The sequence below is a fragment of the Gymnoscopelus microlampas genome, assembly GCF_963454915.1.
Source record: "Gymnoscopelus microlampas genome assembly, chromosome: 1".
NCBI lineage: Eukaryota > Metazoa > Chordata > Actinopteri > Myctophiformes > Myctophidae > Gymnoscopelus > Gymnoscopelus microlampas.
Window position 1 is genome coordinate 51,837,089 of NC_139962.1, and position 26,432 is coordinate 51,863,520.

Genomic DNA, 26,432 nt, shown 5'->3' on the forward strand with positions numbered 1-26,432 from the left:
CCTGTGCGCTGCTCAAACGAGGAGACAAGAACAGACCGGAGCTGTCCGAGTCAAAGGAGAGGACAGCGGCAGCAGTGCGCCATCCTGGCAGAAGAACAGAGAAGCAGCAAAGCCACTGAAAGCTGGTTATGTACACTTTCCATCTGTGTTTGGAAATGCTGCAGTTAATATGTTTGTGTACAACCGGACGCCAGAGAAAGGAGATACAAGTCAATTCATAACACAATAAAACCCTAGACATAACGAGAGCCAATGTATTCGATACGTATTAAAAACCTGGGTTATGGATGGACATGTAATATGGCCTGTACAAAAGATGCACTGCCTGTACCATGAAAAGCACTGCCTGTATACCATCCAAAGCAATGACTGTATACCATCGAAAACAAAGGCACTGACTGTACCTTCAAAAGCATTAACTACTGTATACCCCCAAAAGCACTGATTGTACCTTCAAAATAATTAACTACTGTATTCCACCAAAAGCACTGCCTGTACCTTCAAAAGCATTAACTACTGTATTCCACCAAAAGCACTGCATGTACCTTCAAAAGCACTGGCTGTATCAGTCCTTTATTTTAAGGTGTCTCTAGACTCCAGTCAGTCCTGAGAATTGGTAACAAGGCCCAGAAGAAGAAAGACAAGAACTCAAGAATTGTTCCTGTCAAATTAATAAGTCACTTTTCAAACCAGGCCCACCCCCATCAAACAGTGTTCTGGTGATGGCCATTAGGCCCATTACAGCTCTAGGAAAGAAGGGAGAATTGGGTAGTCACACGCAGGTTTCAATTCCTCTCTGTCTCCCTCATTTTTTCTCCCTCCTTTCTCTCTCTCTCTCTCTCTAAAAGCATGTTCATGTTTCCCAGTGAAGCCTTTCGGTCCAAAGACAAATAACACAGCTCACTTGGTACAACTGTTCAAAACGAGTGACATTGGGCAATCACTCATTTGACCGGCCACTGGGATGTGGGCATGGCTAAACACCACAACTCTAACCCTCCACATAAGCTGCATGGACAGGCTCACATACATTACCATGAGCAAAATGAAGTGCACTCTGTTCAATGGAACGAAAAGTGAAAATGTTGTGATACATCTTTAAATCTTTTTTTCTTTCTGTATTTCAACAAAATGAAGACTAAATCCTCTCCGACACCTCAAAATAGCTCATCGTGTCTTCTTTTCGCCCCAAACAATCAGTCTCTGTGAAGCATGGAGAGATCCCTTGTAACTCGCTATCCACACCCTCCCTATTACTGTCTGAGTTTCAGCTCTTAGCTGGATGTAACAAGCACAGAACCATTGTTGGCCGGGGCTATATCTGATAATCCCTGCTTGCCCGTCTATCTGAGTCTGGTGCTCAGATAAATGACAGGAAGAGAGGCCCCAGCTCTGCTCCGGACGGAGCGGCAAGCGGGGAGAGGTGCCATGGGTGGCAGACAGAGGGGGGGGGGGGGGGGGGGGCTGTCAGGGGAGACTGGATGGAGGAAGAGAATGGGGAGTGTGGGGTGGCAGGGGCATAAAAAAGGGAAACAAGCAAGCAAGGAAGAAGAAAAGAGAGAGACAAGTAAAAAAAAGGAAGGACGGAAAGAAAAAGAAAAGCAAGAACAATCGAAAAAAAAGTGCAGGTTTACAGAGGGCAACCAAGATGGAGAGAAAGAGATAGAGAAGTAACTGATGGAAACCCTCAGAGGAGCAGAGAGAACTACAGGCAGAGAGAGAAGGAGACCTTGGAAGTACAGACTGGGGATCTCCAGGGCAGAGGGCTGAAGTAGCAGCACAGATGACGGGCCAGGTAAATACAGCTGTACAGCAGGCTCCGGGCTCCCAGCCTCAGCGCCACACACACACACTGCTCAACACAGCAGCAGGAATCCCAGGCCAATCGTAAACACACACACACACACACACTTGTAGACTCAGATACAGACACGGAAACAGATACACATATACTAGACTGACACTCATACTGTATACACACACACACACACACACACACACACACACACAGTACATACACATACTGACTTAACATACAGTAGCCTCTGGTCCCAGGTCTACCCAGTGCAATAAAAAAAAATAGCCAAAGTCGTAAAATTCAACTGCCCACACGTACACACTACACACTCTTTCACCACAAAGAAATACGCATAAAACTACAATGCATCATCACCCCCGGACTCAGCCTGTGTCTACTGCACTGCTTTAACCTTTTTAATATTCTAAAATGAAGAAAATAAGACCATTACTAATTAGTAATCAACAAACAAATTGTCAAATATTGCCTAAGAAAGAGGCAACATTTTTGAAAATAGGCGATCTACAGGCTCACACACGATGCGTTATGAGCATATTTTCATATTTTTATGAGACTATTTTCACAATATTTATCTGTGGAACAGAGTCAAACAAAATGCCATGCCTCAACTCCTACAACTCCAAGTGCATCAGGGTGGGTGGTCCCCAGTTCAAATCTGATTCTTTTTGGGGGGCCGCGCCTGAAAAGTTTGAGAACCTAATAATACAATATAACTACCACAACTGTGGTGGTTTTAGTTGGTATCCCTGCTCTTCCATTGAGAAATGTAGGACCATACTGGCTGACAAGTCAGAGCGTTACAGAGTTAATAAATTACCATAGACCAGATCTGTAGAGGGCGCAGTTGAGGAGATAAAATAATTTCCGTCAGGCGGACATATTTTAGTTTCTGCCCAAAAATGTTTTTATACAGAAAAGGAAGGGTCCTGAGACGTTTCCCACCGTGGAGAATAGTCCTTCAACAACACAAAACAGAATTTGTTTCGGTGAGTAGCAAAATAGTTTTCTTTACTTTAATTACAGTTGGAGACCTCGCACGGTAGTGGACGATTCAGGCCATGGGAATAGCACCGCTCCTAACAGAGCGTTACAGAGCTAGTAATGCTCAAACAAACAATTCATCCTCTGCCCAAAAGGGCTTTCCGTATTAGCTCTGCAGTAGAAATATCAAACGTATATGAAAGTTACGCATTGCAGTTTTAAGCCCTCTTTCAAAAATGTCAGATCTAATTGGCTCACAATGTGTCGCGGATCAATATGTTGTGAGCGTGCTATTTTCACTATCGTTCAAAAACACGTAGAAAGTTTTTTTTTTGTTGCCAACAATGAAATGCCCAAAAATAGGGACGGGCAGGTTGGAAAGTGGTTAATTGCAGTTTGACTTTCTCTCTGTCCCGTGCCCCCACCCCCTCCTGTCTTTAATCAGCATGTAAACAAGTGCAAGGTCATTTTCTTTCTTATACGGTAGAGGAGGAGATAAGGAGAGCATGGCGTAGTTAATCCTTTGGACACGCTGATGGAGGAGTTCGTCCTGATGATGCTGTGGTGTTAATTATGCAAGACCGCATCTCGTCTCTCTCTCTTCTCTCTCTCTCGCCCCCATCTCCCCCTCATGATGACTCATCACTTTACCTTCTCTCACTCCCTCTGCATCTCTCCCGCAGGCTCCGGCTCTTTCTTTCTTTCTCTGTCTCTCCCCCTCTATTTCTCTCTTTCACTCTCTTAATCCCTGCCCCCGAAACTTCCAGAGGCAGACCTCTCTTCGCTCGCCGAGGGAATAAGGTAGGTCATGTTTCACCACACCACTGCTTCTCAAAATGGGGTCCAGGGAGAGCCAAGAGTCCATGAACAGTCCCTGGAAAATAAGACCGTGTTTGTGTGTCGTGTGTGCGTGCATGTGTGTGTGTGTGTGTGTGTGTGTGTGTGTGTGTGTGTGTGTGTGTGTGTGTGTGTGTGTGTGTGTGTGTGTGTGTGTGTGTGTGTGTGTGTGTGTGTGTGTGTGTGTGTGTGTGTGTGTGTGTGTGTGTGTGTGTGTGTGTGTGTGTGTGTGTGTGTGTGTGTGTGTGTGTGTGCGCGTGATCATTTCCACTCCTAATACTTGAAAACTCATTATTACCCAACTGCGAGCTTGGCCTGCCGATGGGGCCGGGGTTATACAGTAGCTGTCTTATTTATGGCCTATATGAAATATACATATGACCAAAAGTCAGAGGACACCCTTTCTAATTAGTGTTTCTAATTAGTGCCCTTTGTTCCAGTGAGTGGAAATCTTAATGCTACAGCTACAATGACATTCTAGACAATTGTGTGGTTCCTATTTTGTGGCAACAGTTTGCAGAAGGCCGTTTCCCGGTTCAGAATGACAAATCCCCCCCCTCCCCCCAAAGACAATTGGTTTGCTGATATGAGAGGGGAAGAACTTGACTCACCCGCACAAAGCCCTGACCATAACCCCATCAAACACCTTTGGAATGAATTGGAACGCCAAATACAAGCCAGGCCTAATCGCCCCAACATGAAGTGTACGACCTCACTAATGCTCTTGTGGCTGAATGGAAGCAAATTGCAGAAGCAATGTTCCAACTTGTGAAAACCCATCACAGAATAGTGGAAAATGTAAAAAAGGAAAAAAAAGAGGTGAGTGCGATGGAAAATTACTGTACTTGTCTTGCTGTGCTCAATATGTTGCAGACAGAAGGCTTTGTCTAGTAAGTTCTTTCTTTTTTTGTGTGCACATAGAGGCAAACAGACCATTATGTTCTATTGAGGCTACTGTGTAGTCACGGTCAAGATTATAACAATAAGCCTTATATGGTATTGGGATTATGCTGATGAAACCAGGTGTTGGTGAAAGAAACGGTAACGGCACCCCCTCTATAAAATGATGTAACTTAAAGTACAGAGAGACACAGAGACACTCTTCCAATGTACAGTGCACTGCTCTCCAATGCTTGCAAACATTAAACCAAACAAAGAGTGAATTGTGTAGTGTGTATATATCTTTATTGATTATGAGGTCTCACCAGTGTTTGTGAAAGATATTAGAAGCGTGCAGTGGAATTTCTATGTGAATTCTTGGAGAATATCATAGGACTCCATGCCAATTCCTGTCTTACCATCTAGCTAGCCAATTCACTTGATGCATGGTAATTGATACTTCATGATAGTTTATCATATTTAATTTCTTATAAAAAAAAATTGACGTTTGATGAACAGATTGGTCCTCAGTGTTGACCCAATGTTAACCCACCGACCAACCCTGATTGCTGTGCCCAGAAGTTAGGGTTTGTTTGCCTGAAGAGCTTTTCTGATCCACAAAAAAAATCCAAAGAGCATGTGCTACGTTAAGAGAAGGGTGAGAATAAAGGAGGGTAAAGAGAAAGGGATGAGTACAAAGTAATGGATCTCAGGTACAGCCTACAGATTTACCGTCAGTGAATGGGGGTTCTATTCCCGGCATGTTGATTCAAACATTAGGAAAATTTAAAAATGATATGAGGACTAGATGAGTACTAGCCTGGAAACCAGATGAATCTGCAAGGGCAAAATTAAAAAAAGCCAAGAGACATTTTTTTTAATCAGCCCCTTGGAAATGCAGGTTCCACACAAGAGATTCCAGACTAATATCTATGCAGTGACATTAGTCTGGCCATGCCAGGTAGAGATGAGTACAAGATGGGGTTGAATAGGCTATATGCACAGCAGCCATATTGGAAAGAAATTGGGCCTCTTCCTTACCTCCTTCACAGGTCTTACAGTACCACTTATACCAATTAAGGCTCTGTTCCATTTAATGTAGCACAGTGGTAATTTCAAGGACCACCATAACTCAGAGAGCGTACAAAACAAATGGAACCAAATGGACCCTTACGGGTCCATTTGGTTCACTTCGTACATTCTCAGAGTTACACACCTGTAAAGGGCCATTTGGAACCCCCTCAAGAAACTACGAGGGTCCCTGACCCACACTTTGAGACCCACTGGTATAGCAGAGTGTTTCCAGTGAGCCAAAATGCTCAATATCAGCACCGTGACTCTGTTTGACCAAAATGGAACACAGCCTTAATTAGCATCATTGGTAAACACCTGTGAAGGAAGCGAGAAAGAGGCCCAATTTATTTCCAAAATGGCTGCTGTGCATAGAGCCTATTACTGGGTCTAGTAGGTCCTGTTCTGTGTAGAGTCTGATTCATTTAATGTGTTTGGTAATGTCTCATTTTTTCCCTATCATCACTCGAATAATGAACATAAGCCAACTTATACACAATACACAACACAGATCTATGTGAAATGTTGGGGTATATCTTTCAGACTGGCTGTTCTTGCCAGGCTTTATGAAAGTTGTCAAGGCGCTGCAAGTGCTGCTGGCAGACTTTTGCAAGCAGGTGCCGAAACAGATATGGGAAGATCAAATACATACTTAGCAATGTATGCGAGTTGTGTATGATGTGTGTGGTGAGTGTGGGTATATCTAATATGTATTCTGGCATGATGTATACACCATGCTGTACATTGGGATCATGTTTCAATCAGCAGAAGGTTTACACTTATCCATGTGTGATTAACTGTTGTGTTTGATAAGTCTGGCCGCTCCATGCCATAGTGTGTTGCTGAACTCAGCAACAACCTGTTTTCTTTCCCTCCCCCCCTTTGAACAAACACGCACAGATTGCCTTGATGTCTACAGTGATTGCTAAAGTGTGCTGTGAATTCCAAAAGTGGGTGGCCGGCCCGCCTGCCGGCATGGCACAGAATCAGGCAGAACCTCTTCAGAGTTGTAAGAGAATGGCAAAGAAGAAAGCGGACAGAAAAGGAAGCAATCAAGGAAGCAAAGGGGCTGTGTCATAATGGCTGTCATTTTCATCAGATCTGTCTGTCTGTCTGCTTAAGCTATGTTCAGACTGGCAGCCCAAATCCGATTTTTGGCCATATCCAATTTTTAATCAGATTGCTTTTATCAAGTCTGATCAGTTTAAAAAAACACACCACCGCATAACAACGAATGTGATTCAAATCTGATTTCTAACGATGCGTCTCAGTCTGGACAGCGTATGAGTTAAGCATTACTCATGCCTATGTCATTACATCATTACCACAGCAACCAATAGAGAGATAGGTCAACGATGTCTGAATACAAACATCTTATCTGATCACGTGCAAATCACAGTGTGGACAGTCAGCCCTAAAGATCACATTTAATCACAGTGTGGACAGTCAGCCCTAAAGATCACATTTAATCACAGTGTGGACAGTCAGCCCTAAAGATCACATCACAGTGTGGACAGTCAGCCCTAAAGATCATATTTAGAGAAACAAATGGGATTTGCCTGCAGGTAAACACAATTTATGTGGCTTTCAACGAGACATGCCTGAACAGCAACATGCGTGGTGTCAGGGCATCTTGTTGCTGGCACACTGCTGGCAGAGCTCAACATAGACCCAATCTGCGCGATTGGGTCTATGCGCAGCAGCCATATTAGAAAGAAATTGGGCCTTTTCCTTACTACCTTCACAGGTCTTACCAATGATACTAATGAATGCTCTGTTCCATTTAGTGTACCACAGTGGTTCTCACATTTTTAAAGTTTAACTTTCAAGGACACCCACAACTGTGAGAGTGTACAAATGGAACCAATTTGGTTCCAGGTCCATTTGGTTCCATTAGTACCGTACACTGTCAGAGTTATACAGCCGTAAGGGGCCATTGGAACATCCTCAAGGAACCATGGGGGTCCCTGGACCCCAATTTGAGACCCACTGGTGTAGTGAGTCTTTCCACTATAGTGAGCCAACATGCACAATATCAGCACCATGACTCTGTTTGACCAGAATGGAACAGAGCCTTAATTAGTATAATTGGTAAGACCCGTGAAGGAAGTAAGGAAGAGGCCCACTTTCTTTCCAATATGGCTGCTGTGCATAGAGCCTATTAGGTGGGGGTGGGTTGGCATAATGAATAAATTGAATGAAAAAAACTGTTTTTTTTATTCATAATTTTTAATAGCATTTATAAATAATTCTGCATTGTAAACTCCAGATCGGTTTACTGTGCCTTATTTGTCTCTGTGTTCTCTATGAGTGTACCTTAGAAATACACAACAACAATGGAAAGCTCATGTGAACTACCATTTTTTTTTTTTAAAGACTGTTACCCTGATCTCCTCTGGGTTTTGTGGGTGACAACATTCAGCCTCCAATTAAGCCATCCCGTAACCGTTTCAGGCTATCAGGGTGAAACATCCCGCCTCAAAGTTCGCCTCCGCCGCTCTGGCAGAGCTGCCCGATCTTTTTTTTTTTAAAGAAAAAAAGCGCAGACTCAAATTGGAAACTTTGATGCTTAATTGGTTTAAAAAATCTCTCCCTGTCTGGCACGCAGCCCAACTAAGACGGTGGATGCAGTCGTAAGTAGCAGACTAAGACCATCATTCTTTGGAGGTGTGACAGCAACGCGAGGGCTCATTTCCATCTCCCCGTCAGCCACTCCTCTGCTCCGTCCCAGTGAAGCAGCAATGTTAACAATGCTGTCCCCACATTTACCAGTTCTGCCTCATTACAGCCAAAGAAGCGGATAAATTAGCGCAGGAGAGCATGCACCGACGGCGTCCAACTGCACCTGTCAAAGAGAGAGACAGCGAGAGTGTCGACTGCGCTGGCGGGGGGAAGGGTGCCAAGGAACCTGGAGCTTGGCGCACAATCTCTCACTGCGTACGAGAACGAACACACACACACACACACACACACACACACACACACACTAACTACTCTCATCTCCGTTCATTGCCAAAACACTATGTATCCATTCTAGTACAAAAAAGGCATTATCTGAAGTTCATCCTTCAGTACATCCAAAAAGGTACAGTCGGTAAAAGTGTTTAGCAGAAGAATTTGAGTTACCGAAGTCTTTGACATTTTCTGTTCTGCTCCTGGCGTGTGTCATTATGACATGCCCACACTAGAGCCCAACCGATGCCAAAAGTTTGGCCCACTTGTGTCCTAGCCCACCAATTACTGAGGTTTTGACCGATATTTTGTCAAAAAGTGCAAAATCTTTCATTTTTATTCAAATATAACGTAACTAAAGCTTTATTAACCAATTCCAACCTGGCATCCCTATTCTAGCCTTGTCATCATTATAAGAGAAGACTTTCACGCATTATCTAAAACTTTCTAAAAATGTCACACACAAACCTAGCACACAATGTGCTGCGCTGCGAGCTTTTAGATTGGCTATTCTTTTGAATAGGGCTTAATTATACTTATTTAAAAATCAGGACACATCAGCTTCATGAAGATATATCGACCGGACCGATATATGGGTCTGGCTCTAAAGACATCCCCACACCAGGTAAATCAGGATCCTGTGCTCTTTCAGGAGAACAGCCTGGCCTCAGGTCCGTGGGGTGGCCAGACAATTTTGCGACGGAGAGGACAAATGGGTTGGGTTTTTCTGCGACCTCTTTGCACTAAAACTCTCCTGCCCCGTGGCCTTTAAAGAGCACTATCTCACCCTCTCATCGGTCCACCGCCTCTGGCCTGCCATCTTTACAGGCTGGTTAAGGGCAGTCTCACAATGAACTATGTTTTCTACGCCCCCCCCACCCCCCCCATCCCACCCCTCCCTCCGAAGCTGCTTGTAAAAAAAAAAAAAGAAAAAACAAGACATGGACCAGGAGTACCACACAGCTTGCCTGCCTGCCTGGCCAGGATTAACATTTTACACTCTCCAAGGTTGAAAATCCCATCAGATGGAACCAAATTAATTTCTGCACAATATTCAGGGCCACCAGCCATATAACAGGAGACATTGCAGAGTGCATCCCTCGATCGCAATTCCATTCCCACCCTAATCGGCATGTCGACCATGCATGCATGGTGGTGTGGTGGAAAATGCTTCCATCCCAGGGGGATACGAAAAACAATTGCCCCTTTTTAATTTATTTTCCCAGGAGGGCAACAGAAGAGAAAATGCTATAGATATAATTGATGGTATGGCAAGCGGGAGCGCCTTAGAAGAGGTCTTGCATCCGGTAGCCCGGTATAGGGCTGTCTTTTTTCTCATAACGGCAACAAAGCTCGTGGGCATTGGAGGTTGACAAATCTGGCACGGAGGACAAATTGACCGGCAACGGAACACAATTTGTCCCTTAAAAGAATGGGTTGGGGCCCTCTGTGGCCTGAGTAATTAGTTTAAGCTGCAGCATGTCTGGCCAGGAGTGGAACCACTGGAGAGGGACTATGTCCTCTGATAAGGTGCTGTGACGCAGCACTGCACGCACACACACACACACACACACACACACACACACAAATCCTCTCAACTCAACTGCCACAAAATATATCAATTAACACATTTTAGAGGTGAAAGAGAACGAGACCCTGGATTAGGCATGTACTGTACGTATCTGTGTGTATTTTGTGTGTGTTTCTGTGTGCGTGTGCGTGTGCGTGTGTGTGTGTGTGTGCATGCGCACGCATGCACGTATGTCTGCCTTTATGTCTGCTCACCTCGCCATTTCTCTAATTACCCACTATAAGACAAAATCACTTTTCAATCAAGCTGGCCTATTTTTTTTTATTAGAAAACAACTGCTTAGTACATCACCTATAACAATTACATTTCCTCCTGTCTCAGCATGCTTCTGAAGTAAGTGTTTGCGTCTGTGTGTGTGTGTGTGTGTGTGTGTGTGTGTGTGTGTGTGTGTGTGTGTGTGTGTGTGTGTGTGTGTGTGTGTGTGTGTGCGCGTGTGCGTGCGTGCGTGCGTGCGGGTCATTTGAGGGGAGGCTTTTTTTTAACAAAGAAAAAAATCTGGCAATGTTCTCTGCCAGTTTTTTCCTTCTTTTTTTCAGCATGCACTAAGACACAGACTTAGACATATGGCGGGCCTGTTGTGGCAGCATCTGTAGGCTGATGCAGGGAGAGCGTGTCACCAGGCCGGATGCACTGGTCCATGGCAGTGTGCTTAGTGACACCCAGTACTGATATTGCACAATATCCCCCTGACCCATTTCTGCGTGACACATGCTGAAGTCCATTTTCTGTGCCTTTCACTGGCAGTAGAAGGGGGGGGGTATCAAATTGAGAGAGGGGGATAGGGAGAAGAGCCCAACCAACCGATATATCGGTTTGGCAAATATGTCTGCCATTTGACTGTGATTCTTTTTGACGGCATCAGTATTGGCCATTATTCACCCGACGTGTCCTGAATTTTAACCTCTTTCATGCTGATGACAGTATTTTGGGCATGTCATTATTTAAGATTTAACTGGTTAAATACAATTTAACCAGGTAAATCTTATAAGTTAAAGTATCTTAAAGTGAACATTGAATGTTCATTTGAAGTTTAGACACGTACAACTTAAAATCATTTGTAAAAGGTGTGTGTGTATATTTATATCTATTATCTATATATACCTATATCTACTATATATCTACTATAAGCTAAGTGTTCTTTTTTCAGATTGATTTTAAGACTTTGCACTTTTCTTCTTTTGTTTTTTTTATAAAATATCGGTCAGAACGCTAATCGCTACTGTACTGTAGGTCTAGGACTCTCCAAAATCGAGATGGGCATTGAAAGCAGAAATGTGGCTTCGGTCGGGCTCTAAGATGGCGTGAGAGAGCCAGTGAGAGACCGGGAGAGAGAACAGAACGGCAGCACAATATTTTCCTATATTTCGTTTAGAGGAAGTAGAGGGCTTCCAAGTTTTACCCTTTGAAGTTTAAGGTCAAACAATAGTGAAAGAACTTTTTCTTCTCTTCTCCACACTGTTGCGCCTGGCTGCTTCGTTATCAATAAAGAGGCCACGGGTGCTGCTGTAACGCTGCGGATCACTCAACAGGCACCTTCAAGTATGGTGACGTGAAACGTACAAGGCCGAGCAGCCACCTCAGCACACATTCACCAGACAGGCACACTCCCCAGAGAGGCAGGCAGAGAGAAAGGGAGAGAGATGGAGTGCTACGTGTAGGGTTACCCATGAAAGGAGAGAGTACGGAGCGGAACAGAGCGCACGTGAAACAGACACAAAGGCAAGCTGGATCTCTTGTTTCTCCCCGTGAAAACTTTAATTGGCTTTTGGGCTCGAGTAGCGCCCAATTAGCAGGCTTGTTACATACGCACACCCAGAGCTAATTGGCCTGAGTGGAGGAAGTGGCGCAACGTGAAAGCAAAGAGAAAGATTCATTTAGAAATCCAAGGCTCCAACGGGAGCATGTTGGGAGGCCATTTTGCCAAACAAAGGGGAAAAAAATAAAACACTCTGGAGCCCATCCATAAGGCAGACCTGCGTCAAACAGATTTTTTTTTTCATAGTTTGCTTTTAGCCATAACTCATGTGCCAAATGGAATGGCGCCTGCCAAATAAAATGATACAATAAGTGCCAGGGAGTTGAGTCAGTATTCGAACATCAATTTAATATACTTTACTGCGATTGATGACTCACCTGATAAATCTAAATTGTCCTGATGTAGCAAACCCCTCCAATCTGATAGCCCCAGCAGGTTAACACAAAATGCCTACATAGACTTACAAGTATCTGCACATAAAAATGGAATTAAACAGTCCTGGGGAGAGACATCATTCATGATGTGACCTCACCACAGACCAGACTGCCCTACATTCTGGAATATGCTGAATGTGCGTGTAAATATAACCGTGCTACTGGCGCACCGGGGCGAGCTGGCTAGATCTTCCCATTACGTTGCCCTAACAAACTTCACCACCAGGATCTGACGCACGCAGGACTTAAAGGGCTCGGGTTCTTTAATGAATGAATTAATCAATGAATCAAAGGACGTAAACCAAAGAACAAGGCAAACGTGGTGGGCTTCCCTAGTGGCAGGTCAAATGCAGTGCACACATTAGAGGGATGCAGGCTTAAGAGATTTAAGTCAATGAAAGAATCAGAAACAGTGGAAGTGGCAAATCTGGGATTCACAGTCAGTCAGGAGATGACAGGAACCATGGAGAGACCACACAGACATCCCAGCCTCGTCTCTTCTGTCACTGCCATCACGCATTCCCTCTCTCTCTCTCGCTCTCTCTCTCTCTGACAGATAGGCTGACAACAGAAATGGAAACATGACTGTTTGAAAAAAGGGCCAAAGAATTGGAAAGCTATGTTCTAAGAGCTTTCCAACTCCCCAGCCCTTTTTTTCAAAGACCCCCCCCCACCCACACACACACACACACACACACACACACACACACACACACACACCACCACCCTGCCCTGAAAAAGGATGATTCTTCTTTAGACACACGCCAGCCGGAGTTCAAAGCAGTTCGCTGGCCGCATTGCTCTAGCCTCTCTGCTTTGTTTGGCCCTGACCACGTCCAAGGACCAGCTGGCATTACAGCCTTCATTCAGCCACTTCACGTCCAGCCTCATGCCTCCCCCTATAGTCGCTTCCATTTTTTGGTTCTGCTGCCTTTCATTTTCACAAAGGCCCAGCCGAGCTGTGATGCTTCTATTGAAGATTACTTACTCCTAAAATATATGTCCATATTGGAGGTGGGGGGGATGGCGGTGGGGGTGGGTTTAGGGGACTAAAATGCTTTGAATCCAGTCCAGCAATCATGTCATAATTTTGTCAAATGCAAGCTCAAGTTACCCCCCTGCCCTTTGAAAACTGCCATCATTTGTTTTAATTTGGCAGCGTCTGTCATCTTGGTCAGACCACGTGCCAATTTAGTCTTTTATTTATTTATTTATTTTTAGATGATTTATTCTCCGTTGCTGCAGATAGTAACAGTGAGAGAGAGAGAGAGATAGGAAAGACGGCTGGGAGGAGAGGGGATGACGTGCAGCATTGAAACGTCGGTCCGATTGGAACACAGGCCAGTTGCTGGAACGACTAGATTCAGGTGGTATGCGCTCTTACCAGGTGACCCACCGGGGCCAGCCCAGCCATGTTGTTGTTGTTTTTTACAGATATCTCATATGGTTTCAGGTGGGTACGTTTAGCGTGCCCTACAATAACACCATCATCTCAGTACAGCAGCATTATACAACAGAGCATGTCAAAACATCAGGCCATGACCATAACCACAATGAGCCTTGTCCAAAACTACCACAGCGCGCACACACACACACACACACACACACACACAGACAGAACGGAGAGCACATCTTTTATTAGCCCTCTGTATGCAGGACGTGCCTGCCCTGAGATTGGAGGACTGACCCCACGCTGGGAGCTGTTCAGGGGAAATGTTTACCCAAACCCCCGCAGAACATGCCATTAACCCCTCTCTAGATGGAGGACAAATAAGAACCCCCCCCCCCCCCCCCCCTCCACACACACACAGACACACACACACACAGACACACACACACACTCTTACTTCCCCATGAGGACAACAGAGGCGGGAGCCATCATGGCAATGGGCTCGTTATGAAGCCGTGGTGAGACGTTAACGAGGATGGGGGTCTCTGGGGGGCTCCGCGGCGGTGGTGTGCCGCTGTGCCTAACGCTCAGCGAATTACCTCGGATCTCCAGCACGCTGCAGACAGCTGATTACCCAGCAGCACCGAGGAAGAGGAGGAGGAAGAGGAAGCCACCCACCACCAGGAAAAAGCCACATCACCCACTTCTCTCCGCTTCCCCCTCAAATGGTCTCTCTCTCTCTGTCTCGCTCTCTCTCTGACATCTCTCAAACTGTGATCCCTTTCTCTCTCTGTCTGCCATTGTCTCTCTCCAGTTCTCCATCTCTCTCCCTTTCTTTTTCTCTCACAATCTTTCTATGTCCTCCTTTCTCGTATCCCCTCTCTGCCTCTCCCTCTGTCTCTTAGCTCTCTCTCTCTCTCTCTCTGCCTTGTCTCATTCTGCCTCTCTCGGTACCCATCGTTCTCTCGAACTCCCTCTACCAGTCTATCCGTTTTTCCTCCGCCCCTGGAGCTTAAAATGGATGCCCCGAGGCTCTGATCAAGGCCTCAACCGACGACGGTTGGTGGTGGTGGGGGGGTATAGGTACATGGGTGAGGGGGAGGGGGACCACCTCCCCTCCTCAGGGGGCCACAGGTGTAATTCAATCACACCATTTAATTCCCCCGACACCGGAATCGCGGGGGAGAGAAGAAAGTCAAGATAGACACGAGATCACATGAATCCCCCAGATTGTGAAGATTGGCTCCCGGGCCGGGCTCAGAGCGTTCCGCTGGCCAGGGTTTTTATTTCATTATTTTTTTTCTCTCTTTTTTTTTTTTAAAGCTCCGGAGAGAGGAGAGAAGAAGACATCCCTATTTTTAATTGAAAAAGTCACCTGCCATCGGCGAGCGAGGGAATGAGGGGAAAAAAAGAAAGAAAGAAAAGAAATGCCACGCACGGAAGAGAGGCTGAAACAAAAACACCAGATGGTGATATATACATGGCAAAAATGATTGTTTATACTTATTGTTTGATTATATGTGATAATGAGAGTGGTATTCCTCAGGGCAATTAGTGTGCACCGCAGCAGCCATATTGCGAAGAGGACACACTGCACAATCCTGTGTGTTATTTTAACTGGGAGAGTGTACAAAAAGGATCCGAAAGGGTCCATTTGTACACTCAGAGTACACTCACAAGAGTTACATGAACACTTTTTCTTTACAGTGCAGGGGAAGGATGACACACTGTTATGAAGTAACGCTCATCAGCGTGATTATTAGTGCAATAAGACACCACAAGGTGAGATAGGCCACTCACCGTCTTCACTGACGATGTGCGTGAGTGTGTGTAATGAGTGTGTGTGTGTGTGTGTGTGTGTGTGTGTGTGTGTGTGTGTGTGTGCGTGCGTGTACGGGAATTAAAGTGTAAGAGATAGTGTTTTTTCGTGTGTGTGTGGGGGGGAGAGGGAGAGAGAGAAAGAGGGAATTAAAGTGAAAGAGATAATGTGTGTTTTTGTGTGTGGGGGGAGGGAGAGAAAAAGGGATTTCAAGTGCAAGAAATGTGTGTTTTCGTGTGTGTGTGTGTGTGTGTGTGTGCGCATGTGAGTGTTTGTGCATGCCTGTGTGTGTATGCGTTTTTGTATTTCCATGTACTGTAACTGTATGTCTGCTGGCATGCAGTGTGTGTGTGTGTGTGTGTGTGTGTGTGTGTGTGTGTGTGTGTGTGTGTGTGTGTGAGAAATAATTCCTGTATGAGCTCTATGTTAACGCATGTTCCCTCTGCAGGCGGGGGGCCTTGGGGCCTTGGCCTGTGACAGGGGGGCAGATCGGGCGGGGGGCCCCGTGGTCTTGGCCTGTGACAAAGGGGCAGATCGGGGGCACTTACCCCTGGCAGCGTCTTCTGTTCATGGAGGGCACTCTGGGCCTTCAGTGCAGACTCTCTGGCACAGTATGTTAGAAAGGCACATCCTGCAAAGAACAAGAGACATGTTTTACTTCAACACAAAATAACTGGATCACTGCGGCTAAAGGGAAGGGAGATAAAACAAGCGACGGCAATAAATGTACCACCACTGTTTAAATAAATATTAGAGTTTATTGCAGAGTGTTTTTTAGGGTGCTCAAAACACTTTATAGTAGACAGCAAAAGCATGAAATCAAAACAGCCAACCATAAAAACTGTTTGGCAACGCAAACTAATGGCTGCTTTTATAATGCTGACGATCTAGGAATCTCAGGCTTTCCTCCCACTGTACTCATTGCTCGTGCAGTACTTCGGGGTACGGCTATATCATTGAATGCTTACATTATAAAATATCAACTGGGAAAATCGAGACGACAAGTCATAGTATTACATACACCATCAGAGCGGACAGCCAAATCTGTCAACAACAAAAAAGGTCAGCAGAATTATGTTGAAACCTTATCTCTTATCCTCCTCGCACACAATTTTACATTATAAAAGTTATGATAAAGGGCCGTCCCCCATACCAAGAACGATAACTATAACAATATCTATAAATGTATCATTTTTGGTACGCACCCTAACCGCTTGGCTATCAGGTCGCTCCTTGTTTAAACAACAGGTTGGCTCAATATAAAGAAAATGAGTGCGTCTGTTTCTTTGTGTGTGTCTGTCTGTATTTGTGTGTCAGTATGTCTGTATGTGTATGTGTGTGTGTGTGTGTGTGTGTGTGTGTGTGTGTGTGTGTGTGTGTGTGTGTGTGTGTGTGTGTGTGTGTGTGTCTGGCTGTGTCTCTGTCATTTCCCATCGTAAGAATCAATTGAACAGCAGTGAGAGCAGCACCTCCCCAAAGCAATGTCACGGTGACGTCACATATGTAAATTAAACACAGTTGACTAAAATGCCTAGAGGCTTATTTGCTTTGCTCGAACAGACAATACAGATAAAATACAAATAAGACCATGGGTCCATTTGGTTCCATGCATTTTTACGAGTAGCACACCCAAAAGAAGCTCTTTTAAGAGCCACGAGAGGGTACAAACTGGTGGAGGGTACAAATAAGACCCTTACGGGTCCACTTGGTTCCATGCATTTTACCCACTTGGGAGTTGCAAACACACCCAAAATGTCTAGAAAATAATTACAAGATTAATTGAGAGCACATCGTCACAACTCATACTACTCAGACTGGCAAGTGAAATGTGACAACGCTGTGCTCTGCTGTCTGTGTCCGCTGCAGCTTTTTAGATCCCATAGTCTGAATGTGTAGCACCCGTATCGCCGAGGTTGACCACTGGACTAGTTCTAGGTTCTTGTGAGTGGGGAACAATAAAATATTAGACCAGAGACCACTTGCTTTAAATGCAAAAGCCGGCAAAACTTTACTTGCAACTAGACATACAACACATACAACATACACATAACAATCACCTTTAAATCCCAAAAATCAAATAATAATATCCTGCAGGTATCCTAAGGTAAGTATTGCTCACTTTACCTTTTTTATTCACTTCAAACCAAATTTAGAGATAATTTAGTTTCCTATTTTATAACTAAGTTTAGTTATTTTAGTTTCCTATTTTGTCTCTATTTTTGTTTCAACTATTTATCTCGAGTTAACTCTCTTTCCCTTTTCTCCACAGGTAAAATAATACAGGTAGAGGTAAGTATCAATATCAAAAAATCTAATCAAAATATGAACACTTCCAATCACAACACTTGTAATGCAATGCAAATAAAATACAACAAAATGCTATATTTCAATTAAGATGTTCAAACCGTTTCTGTTTCAAAATAAAAGTGTGACACTATAACAGTCCTTTTCCAGTTCAGTTTGTGTCTTAAATCCAAAAACGTAGCACTTTGACACTTGTCTTTTTCCTCAGTTCAAGTTGTGCTTTCCAATTGTGTTCAGTCCGAAAATAAAATAATAAATCCTAAATAAATCCCAACACAACTCCTACCGCTCTGGCAGTGAGTTTCACAGTGGTCTGACAGTGCAAAGTGGACCCTTGCACTGAGGTGTAGATTAGTCCAGGGGCCAAGCCAGATTTTGGTACCACCTAAGGTGGCCGTACATTTTTGGTATTTTTGTATTCCTACATGTCTCTAGTTTATATTTTGGTATGATACATCTTCCAATTCAGTAGCTTAATGACAGTAATCACTCTAAACCGGCTAATGTATCCGGTAGGAGACACAAAGTAGAACCTTTGTGTCTCCTACCGGAAATACACCCGGGCATCAAATTATTGCGACAAAAACCAAAATATATCCATGTATTCAAGGCTTCATGGGGTGTGCAATTGATAGAAAATAAATCATTTTTTGGGTGAACTCCTCCTTTAAGTTTCCCAGGGGGACTCTCTACCCATTCAGCTATGACCACCCTAGACCGAAGGAGGGTCAACTTTTACAAGCTTATGGAAAGCAATCTTTTTGCAAACACCAAAAATCTGAGAAGTTATCAATTGCACACCCCATGAAGCCTTGAATACATGGATACATTTTGTTTTTTGTCGCAATAATTTGATGCCCGGGTGTATTTCCGGTAGGAGACACAAAGATTCTACTTTGTGTCTCCTACCGGATACATTAGCCGGTAGGTAGTGATAACTGCCATTAAGCTACTGAATTGGAATATGTATCATACCAAAATATAAACTAGAGACATGTAGGAATACAAAAATACAAGAACTTTACGGCCACCTCAGGTGGGGTAACAGTCTTCCACGCCGACATCTCGCCACTCCGACTAGTGGCTTCCGCGTGCGGTTAGGGTTAGGGTGAGGGTTAGGTATAGGGTTCGTTAACGTCGGAAAGGCGACATGTCGGAAAGCCGCCATGTAACCCTCAGGTGGTACCAATTTGTGAAAATATCAGTGTTGGCCCCTGGACTATATCGGTTCCTTGAATCCTGGGCTTCCTAGCTCGCCATCTTGCATCTCCAAGAAATATCCACTCTGTTTTCCAACAGGGACAAAAAACCTGACCTGTACAACAGGTCATAAAGAAAATAAGTCACTATCACTATCACACAATCAGCAATGACTCAGATCACACAACAAAGGGCTTCAGCTACTGTGGGCCAATTAACACTAGCTGCAGCGGACAACTAGACCCAAATTGATGACACTGATTGCTGTCAGCTGGCTGCCCAGCTAAGCTGCCAATTGACCAAACAATTCGTTTTTTACATGCATAAATCTTTACATTTTACCATCAAATGTATACAATACACAGTTACTCTTACAAAATATCCAAAACGTTTCCATTTTAAAAAAAGTGCAAGTACAAATATTTAGCAGTGGTAAATTAATGTGTTTCTAACTCACCAAAACACTTGGTCTTTACAAACACCAGCACAAACCAGGCAGGTGCTGCTCCTAAGTCTGATCAAACTCCTCACAAAGGTGTTAAGACACTCTTTATGGCTGTATCAAACGTTTGTATCAGTTTATTCTTTCTCAAATAAACTTTAAGTCACTTTCTGACGTTCTGTGTCTGCTTCTCTCTCCTTCCACTCTCAACTCCAATGTGACACGCAGTGTGTCCTTAAAGGGGAAGTAACCTGTGTGCCTTAAAGGGATGTTCTTTTTTTGCAATTTCAGAGTAGGTGTGCAAGAGGTCATAGGTAGTGTGTTTAAATGATCATAGTCCTTTTATTTCCTGCTAATAAAATGGACTCTTGTGTGCAAGGGGCTTACTCAAGTGGCTGGTGGAGTAGTCCATTAGCCAAAAATAGCCAATCTGCAAGCTCACAGCGTGCTGCATAGCGTTGTGCACTTGTAGATCAGCAATTTGGTTTGGCAGAAAAAAAGCAGTGACTAGTTAACACTACACGCACTCACCCATAGAGACACACGGGCGGAAACGGAAGGCCTACAAATTCACGCCCACTTTTGAGACAGTGCCGCTACTCGGGGTCCGTTAGAAGGATGAACTGCAGCTCTCAATGCATTCCCTATGAGAGGACATGAGAGTTAGCCTACTTTTCAAATATTCCTAAATTAACTGGAGACGATATTGATTTAAATAAAAATATGTTTCCAAATGTATGGAGTGTCTTTGTCAACATATCTTCTTGTTTTCTCAATAGATGGTGTGTTTCACATTTAATTTGCCAGTCGGATGGGTTACCCATAATGTTAACAGAGTGGAGAGGAGCTGACAGACAGATAACCTGTCGCTCTTCCGTGACGTGTCTGTCGTTAATCATTACAAGCGGCGCCGGTTTTGAATAGACGATTCTCCGTGTATGTGGTGAATGATGTGAACATGGCTTGTTATATGAATGCTCTACCTGCCGCAGAGCTCCAACGGTACAAAGAGAAATTACAACTAGTAGGTTTAGCGTGTTGCCTAAAAGTAGCTGGGGAAATCGGCGAAAACTTCTGGGAACTCAGATTACTGGGGAAATGACCCAACTAAATGGCCAGACGTGACATATCCCGACATCGTCAATTATCTAGTGGATTCTCCAGGTTTGTATTAATAGCCTATTGGAAGACTGCCATAGATAAAATATAAAGCGCTCACCTTGCCACGGATGTTCACTCACCATTCGGAACATGTGTGCACTGTATTGGTCCGTATTTCTCAACGAATAAGTGTTTTAATCCAGTCTGTGCCTGAACCCCGTTCAATTTCCTCTTATGCATTGAGTGTAATACCAGCTTTCACCTGATGCGCTCCGCCAGTACACTCATTACGGAATACAGGGAACTTCCGACACAGACGGGATTAAAACACATATTTATTGAGAAATACTGATTAATGCAGTGCACACAGGTTCCGAATGGTGAGTGAACATCCGTGGCTACAAGGTTGGAACTTTATATTTTGCATTTGTCCATGTGCGGAGAAGTACAGGCTTTAGAGGAGGATTTTCAGTGACTATAACGACATTGCGATCAAGACTGTCATGTGATGAATGTATTTTAGAAAAAAGATACATACTAGGCACTGTGCGTGTATATTCACATATCATGCCTAGGAATTCATCTATTTTATTGCAGTTTTCATACAATGTATTTATTTCAATTTAGGGAGCTGCATCAATAGGAATAATATAATAAATGACTGATTGCAGTGTAATCCTATGTAATCCTGTGCTCCTCAGGTGATTGTGTCTGACTTCTTGATATTGTAAATCTAAACTGCCATAAATCCAGTTGTAGTGTTTCCTTTAACATTTGAATACTTTTTCCACTTGTGGAGTTCCCAAACCTCTTCTGAATGGTTTCAGGGGTCTATACAACCCACACAATGAAGAACCATCGATCCCTGGATGCTCATATCTTCTTCACAAGTGGATGGGTGCAGCCAATACTTCATTTGGAACCAGAGGGATTGAATCACATCATTCTTAAGGCCAAGGTTAAGCCTTCCTGGAAGGTAACCGAGGCATATCATAATGCCTGGGTTGCTGTCAGCATGGATGGGAGCATAATTGTTGCTCATTGCATCACAGCATGACGCGTTGTCAGCTTGTAGATCGGCTATTTTCAGTGAATGTTCTCCCCGGATGGTGGCTAAAGACGTGGCTAGCCTGCGGACTGAGACCGGCTAATTTGCATATCCTCGTGAATATAAATTAGCCATGCGGTCTTCTGCGGACGGACAATGGGGGTATTTTGTTATACTTTATTGGAGTATTTTCAGTACTTTTACTTCTACTCCACTACATCTCAGAGGCAAATATTATACTTTTACTCCACTACAATTATTTGAAAACTTTAGTTAAAATGACAAGTTACTTTATAGATTTGGATTATTATTATAGAACACACATTTAACCACTTCAGCAGTAGTAGATGAATGGAGCAGTAAAGGAGAAAGGTGCCAGTCTGTGTTACTCAGTTCACACCATACACTGTTATTACACTGGGCGCTCGTCCTAGTCGCTCAAGCCGTCGCTGCGAATGTCGCATCTTTCGGAATATATTGGGATGAATGTGTGACGTATTATAATGCGACAGAAAAAAATCAAGATCTCTGATGCTAGCGGTTTTGATACACTGATGGAGTATATTATAGTATATTGTGGGTAGTATATCGAGATGACAGATATGGGACATTAAAAAGGACAAATTAAACAAATGGGACAGTTTATTAGAACACAAAAAAAATCGCTACAGCTTCAGTAGTTAACCAGTGAAATGACGGTATTTTACAATGCCTCTCATAGAGATTGCATTGAGAGCTGCAGTTCATTGTTCTAACGGACCCCGAGTAGCGGCACTGTCTCAAAAGTGGGCGTGAATTTGTAGGCCTTCCGTTTCCGCCCGTGTGTCTCTATGCCACCACCATTTAGTTATTTTCATTTGCTTTGCAGTCACTTAATACATAAAACAACCAGTTGTTTAAGACTTGTTTATTAAGAGTAGTATGGACACTTGGTTTACATTGTTTGATAATTATTGTTAAAGCTGTTGTTGGATTAAGTTAGGGTAGTAGGCTATTACTTGTCTCTTTTCTCCATTCTGAGTTACCTGTCTGCTTCCTGGAATGGCCAAAGCCTGGGATGAGGGTGGAGCCATGTTTTATGCATAGGTCCAATAGGACCATACCAAGGACTCTAACAAAAAAGGGGAGAGGCTTGTGTGGGTGTGCTGTTTAGCTAGTTATTTGTGCTGTCCTCCCCTGTGTGTATTCATTAGTTTGGTCTACCCACCAATATATAAGCCTCCCTAGTGTCATTTTGTGAGGTCTGTTACTGTTTGTTAAGTTCACTTCCTGTTTTGTTATACATTATTTTCAGCAATTATGTTTACCTCTTTTAAGGGCCCTATAACTTGTTTGAAATTTGGCTAATTATTTGTTACTTTCTTGGAAATTAAACAAAACTTTGAGTTTGAAAAGTTGTGTTGCTTTATGCTTTGACTGCTTGGTCCCTCAGACTAAGTCTATAGAGGGTTTAGTGGTTAACGAGAAAGCATCCGTGTCATTTTAGATATTAACCACTTTAACCATTATTTTATACTTAGGCTATTCAAAAATAGCAGATATACAAGCTCATAGTGTGTCACTTCGTGTCAAGCTATGAACTTGTAGATCTGCTATTTTTTTTAAATCGTGAAAATTGGTGCAAAACTTTGAATATATATATTTTTAAAGCAATTATTTTAACTCATATCCTTGCTTCTGGGGGTTCCTGGAACAGAATATTTTGAGATGGGGGTCGGCTGCCAAATACATATAATTTTGGGTGGTCCTTGACGTGAAAAAGTTAGAGAACCACTGATATAGCAACATACATTTTTTAGAAAACTGTAAGGATTTAAAAGAATCGGCCTCAGGTCTTAATGGGTTAAAGTATATGAGCTGTTTGGACTTGTGTGTGTCACTGATTGATTCCCCAAAAATAAGGAACATAAGTGTGTCCCTAATCGGTTCAATAAGGTACATGTCTTTTAGTTTCCAAACAAGGGACGATTCTGCATTTCCAGGTACGGTTGGCGACCCTATGTTCAACATGTTTACAGAACATTAGCGTTCATCAGTATGGATGCTCACACCTTCATCATTATAGTTATTGCTGTGTGATGACTTCCAGAAGCTGGATATTGGTGACTTTAGAAAGCCCTGTCACCCCAGGCTATAAGGTGCTCGCCTAAATAGCTATACGCCCATAGCATTTCCCCCCCACCACCCCCAAAATCTGCATATTGCTATTTGATGAATGATCACTTTCATAATTATCGAACAGGGCAAGGGAAAAAGTCGAGCGGCGTGCAATTTTTTAGCAGCAAAGTAATTAAAAACCTCTGGTGATGAAGCCCGAAAACCGTAACCCCTCACATCTCCAGAGGCGTTTCTCTGTATATAGTCGGGGAAAATCCGGGGGAAACAGTATGAATATGCATTAATAAGTCTGGCACTAACAAAAATGTGACAGCTTTCATTAAAGGGTGAGTGGTTGTTCTGTTGCGTGCTCGCTGGAGTTGACAGTGGGTGACCCCGTTCGGAAGAGTTTTTGCACTGTGCAGCATAATTTCCCATTACTACATGTCACACCTGCTGCCAAGGCTCCCCATGGGAGAGAGAGAGAGAAGAGAGGCTACACACACACACACCCACACACACACACACACACACACACACACACACACACACACACACACACACACACACACACACACACACACACACACACACAGTAAAATACTCAGTGTTAATTTATCCATTTAACTGACTGTACAAATGGAACCGAATTGGACCCGTAAGAGTCTATCTGGTTCCATTTCTACAGTCTCAGAGTGAAATGAACACTCAGGATTTTACTGTGTACAGACACGCGCACACACACACACACACACACACACACACACACACACACACACACACACACACACACACAAAATACCGTAGCACCCATCACCCGCAGAAACGGAGCGATACACTCTGGCGCCCGGCCAAAGAGCTCCCCCTTCCTTCCCTCTCGACAACCTTCACCCACCTCCTCCACAACTAGGCACTTACTCAACAGGAAAAATCACCTAAACGACACTGATGAAACGCCGGGTGCCACGCAGCAAAGCAGAAGAGGAGAAAAAAAAAAGTTCGGGAGCCCGGTGAGGCACTCCTCATCCCCTGTGTGACATTACAAAACTGAGGACATGAAGCGGGACAGGAGGGGAGGGGAGGGGAGGGGACTCTCCAGGGGGACGTGTCCCAGCAAAGGTTCACGCAACGTGGGTAACGCAACAGCCTCTGTCTGGCTGCCACGTTCCTTCCAGGCCTCTTTTTCTTTTTTTTTCTTTTTGCAGTCAGTCAGCCCCCCCCCCCCCCCCCCCCCCCCCCCCCCCCCCACACACACACACACACACACACACACACACTCTCACTCTCACACACGCACACACACACACACACACCACCACCACCTCCCGTTGGCAGTTATAGGGTATATGAGGTTTCATCACACGTTTTAGTGCGAGTTTAAAAATGTCCCTGCGACAAATCAAGGTTCAAAGTGGTGTGAGAGATCACGGCGGCGCTTTTCACCGGCCGCCCTTTTGCCAGTGGACGTCGGTTTGCCTCGTTATACAGGAACAACAAAACGTCTGTCCCACAAAGACGGAAGTACAAGCCTGGGTCCAGCAATCATAGTGGATGATACTATACTACTTAGCTAATCTCAACTCATTTAAAGATATTCATTCTTTGAATAACATTTTCTAACAGAAATGTGTAAAACAAAATCTGAAATTGCAAGAAGTTCACATTATCCTTGGGATTCCAATTAAGTTTTTCTTTTAAGGTAAATTATTTATTTTTTTAAAACATATTAAACAGTGTCATTCAGAGGTGAATTCATCACAACCTCTTGTCGAAAGAAAAAACAAAAGATTTCTTTTTTTTTAAAGATGATAACAAAATGAAACATTCCATAAAGGCAGGCTTTTTTTTTCTTTTTTTGCAGTGTAACCATTATTATTCAGGTCGACCGCATGACTGCCTAGGCTAGGGTAAGGCCCCCCCCCCCCTCCCCACCCCCCTCCCCACCCCCCTCCTCCCAATAAGTCCCTCACGGCCATGGGGAATTGGCAGGACTTTATGAAAGCTTCATATCCAATATAGTGCTGGCTCAGGGGACACCTTGAGCCCAGGGGGATGACGATGATTTAAAAGCAAGATGTGGAACAGACAAACATTCAACTTGGCGAACGCAGCGGCGCCCGCCCGGGCCCGGCGATGATACTGACTGAGAGGGGAGGCGGCGGGGGACCGCGCGGGCCAGCTGGTCATGTGTTACTGACTCGTCTACAACTTCACTCCAAGATATTATTCTTAAGATGACTCATGGCCATAAAGCTGTGTACAGTATATGCACAAATCAAATACATTCTCTGATTCAATCTGACAAAAGGGAATTCTCAAGTGCTGTCGCACTGAAAATAACATGTTAGGATATACAGTATAGGTTGACCTACGGATCGAGGGCTTATCAAAGGGGACCAGCAGCAGCACATGCAATGTTTTTGTGAATTTCTTGAGGGCTTGCCGTCTAATGCTGTTATGTGTGTATACATACAGTACTGGCTCATAAAACAACCAGATTTCCCATCGGTGCATCCATAAAGTTTTATCTCAGCTTGTACTAGTTCGGTGGCAAACATAGAAATATGCTAAAATATGATATAAGACAAGAGCATAACAAAAGAGAACATGCAGTAAGGCAAGATAACATGATATTAGGTTTTTCTGAAGGGGAATTCCATCATTTCAGCTGTCAACATACAACTTGTCATTGCTGTTGGGCAGAAACATTG

General features: G+C 43.9%; 1 protein-coding gene across 10 annotated transcripts in view; it reads right to left on the reverse strand.

Annotated features, from left to right (window-relative positions):
* celf6 (CUGBP Elav-like family member 6) overlaps positions 1-26,432 on the reverse strand; it is a gene marked incomplete at both ends in the record, with an annotated part of 262,587 nt that overhangs the window by 225,272 nt on the left and 10,883 nt on the right. For all 10 annotated transcript variants that reach the window (XM_084073316.1, XM_084073331.1, XM_084073326.1 and 7 more), the window contains one exon: positions 16,078-16,160. In XM_084073316.1, coding sequence (XP_083929442.1) covers positions 16,078-16,160 — 83 coding nt within the window. The remainder of the gene's footprint in view (positions 1-16,077; positions 16,161-26,432) is intronic.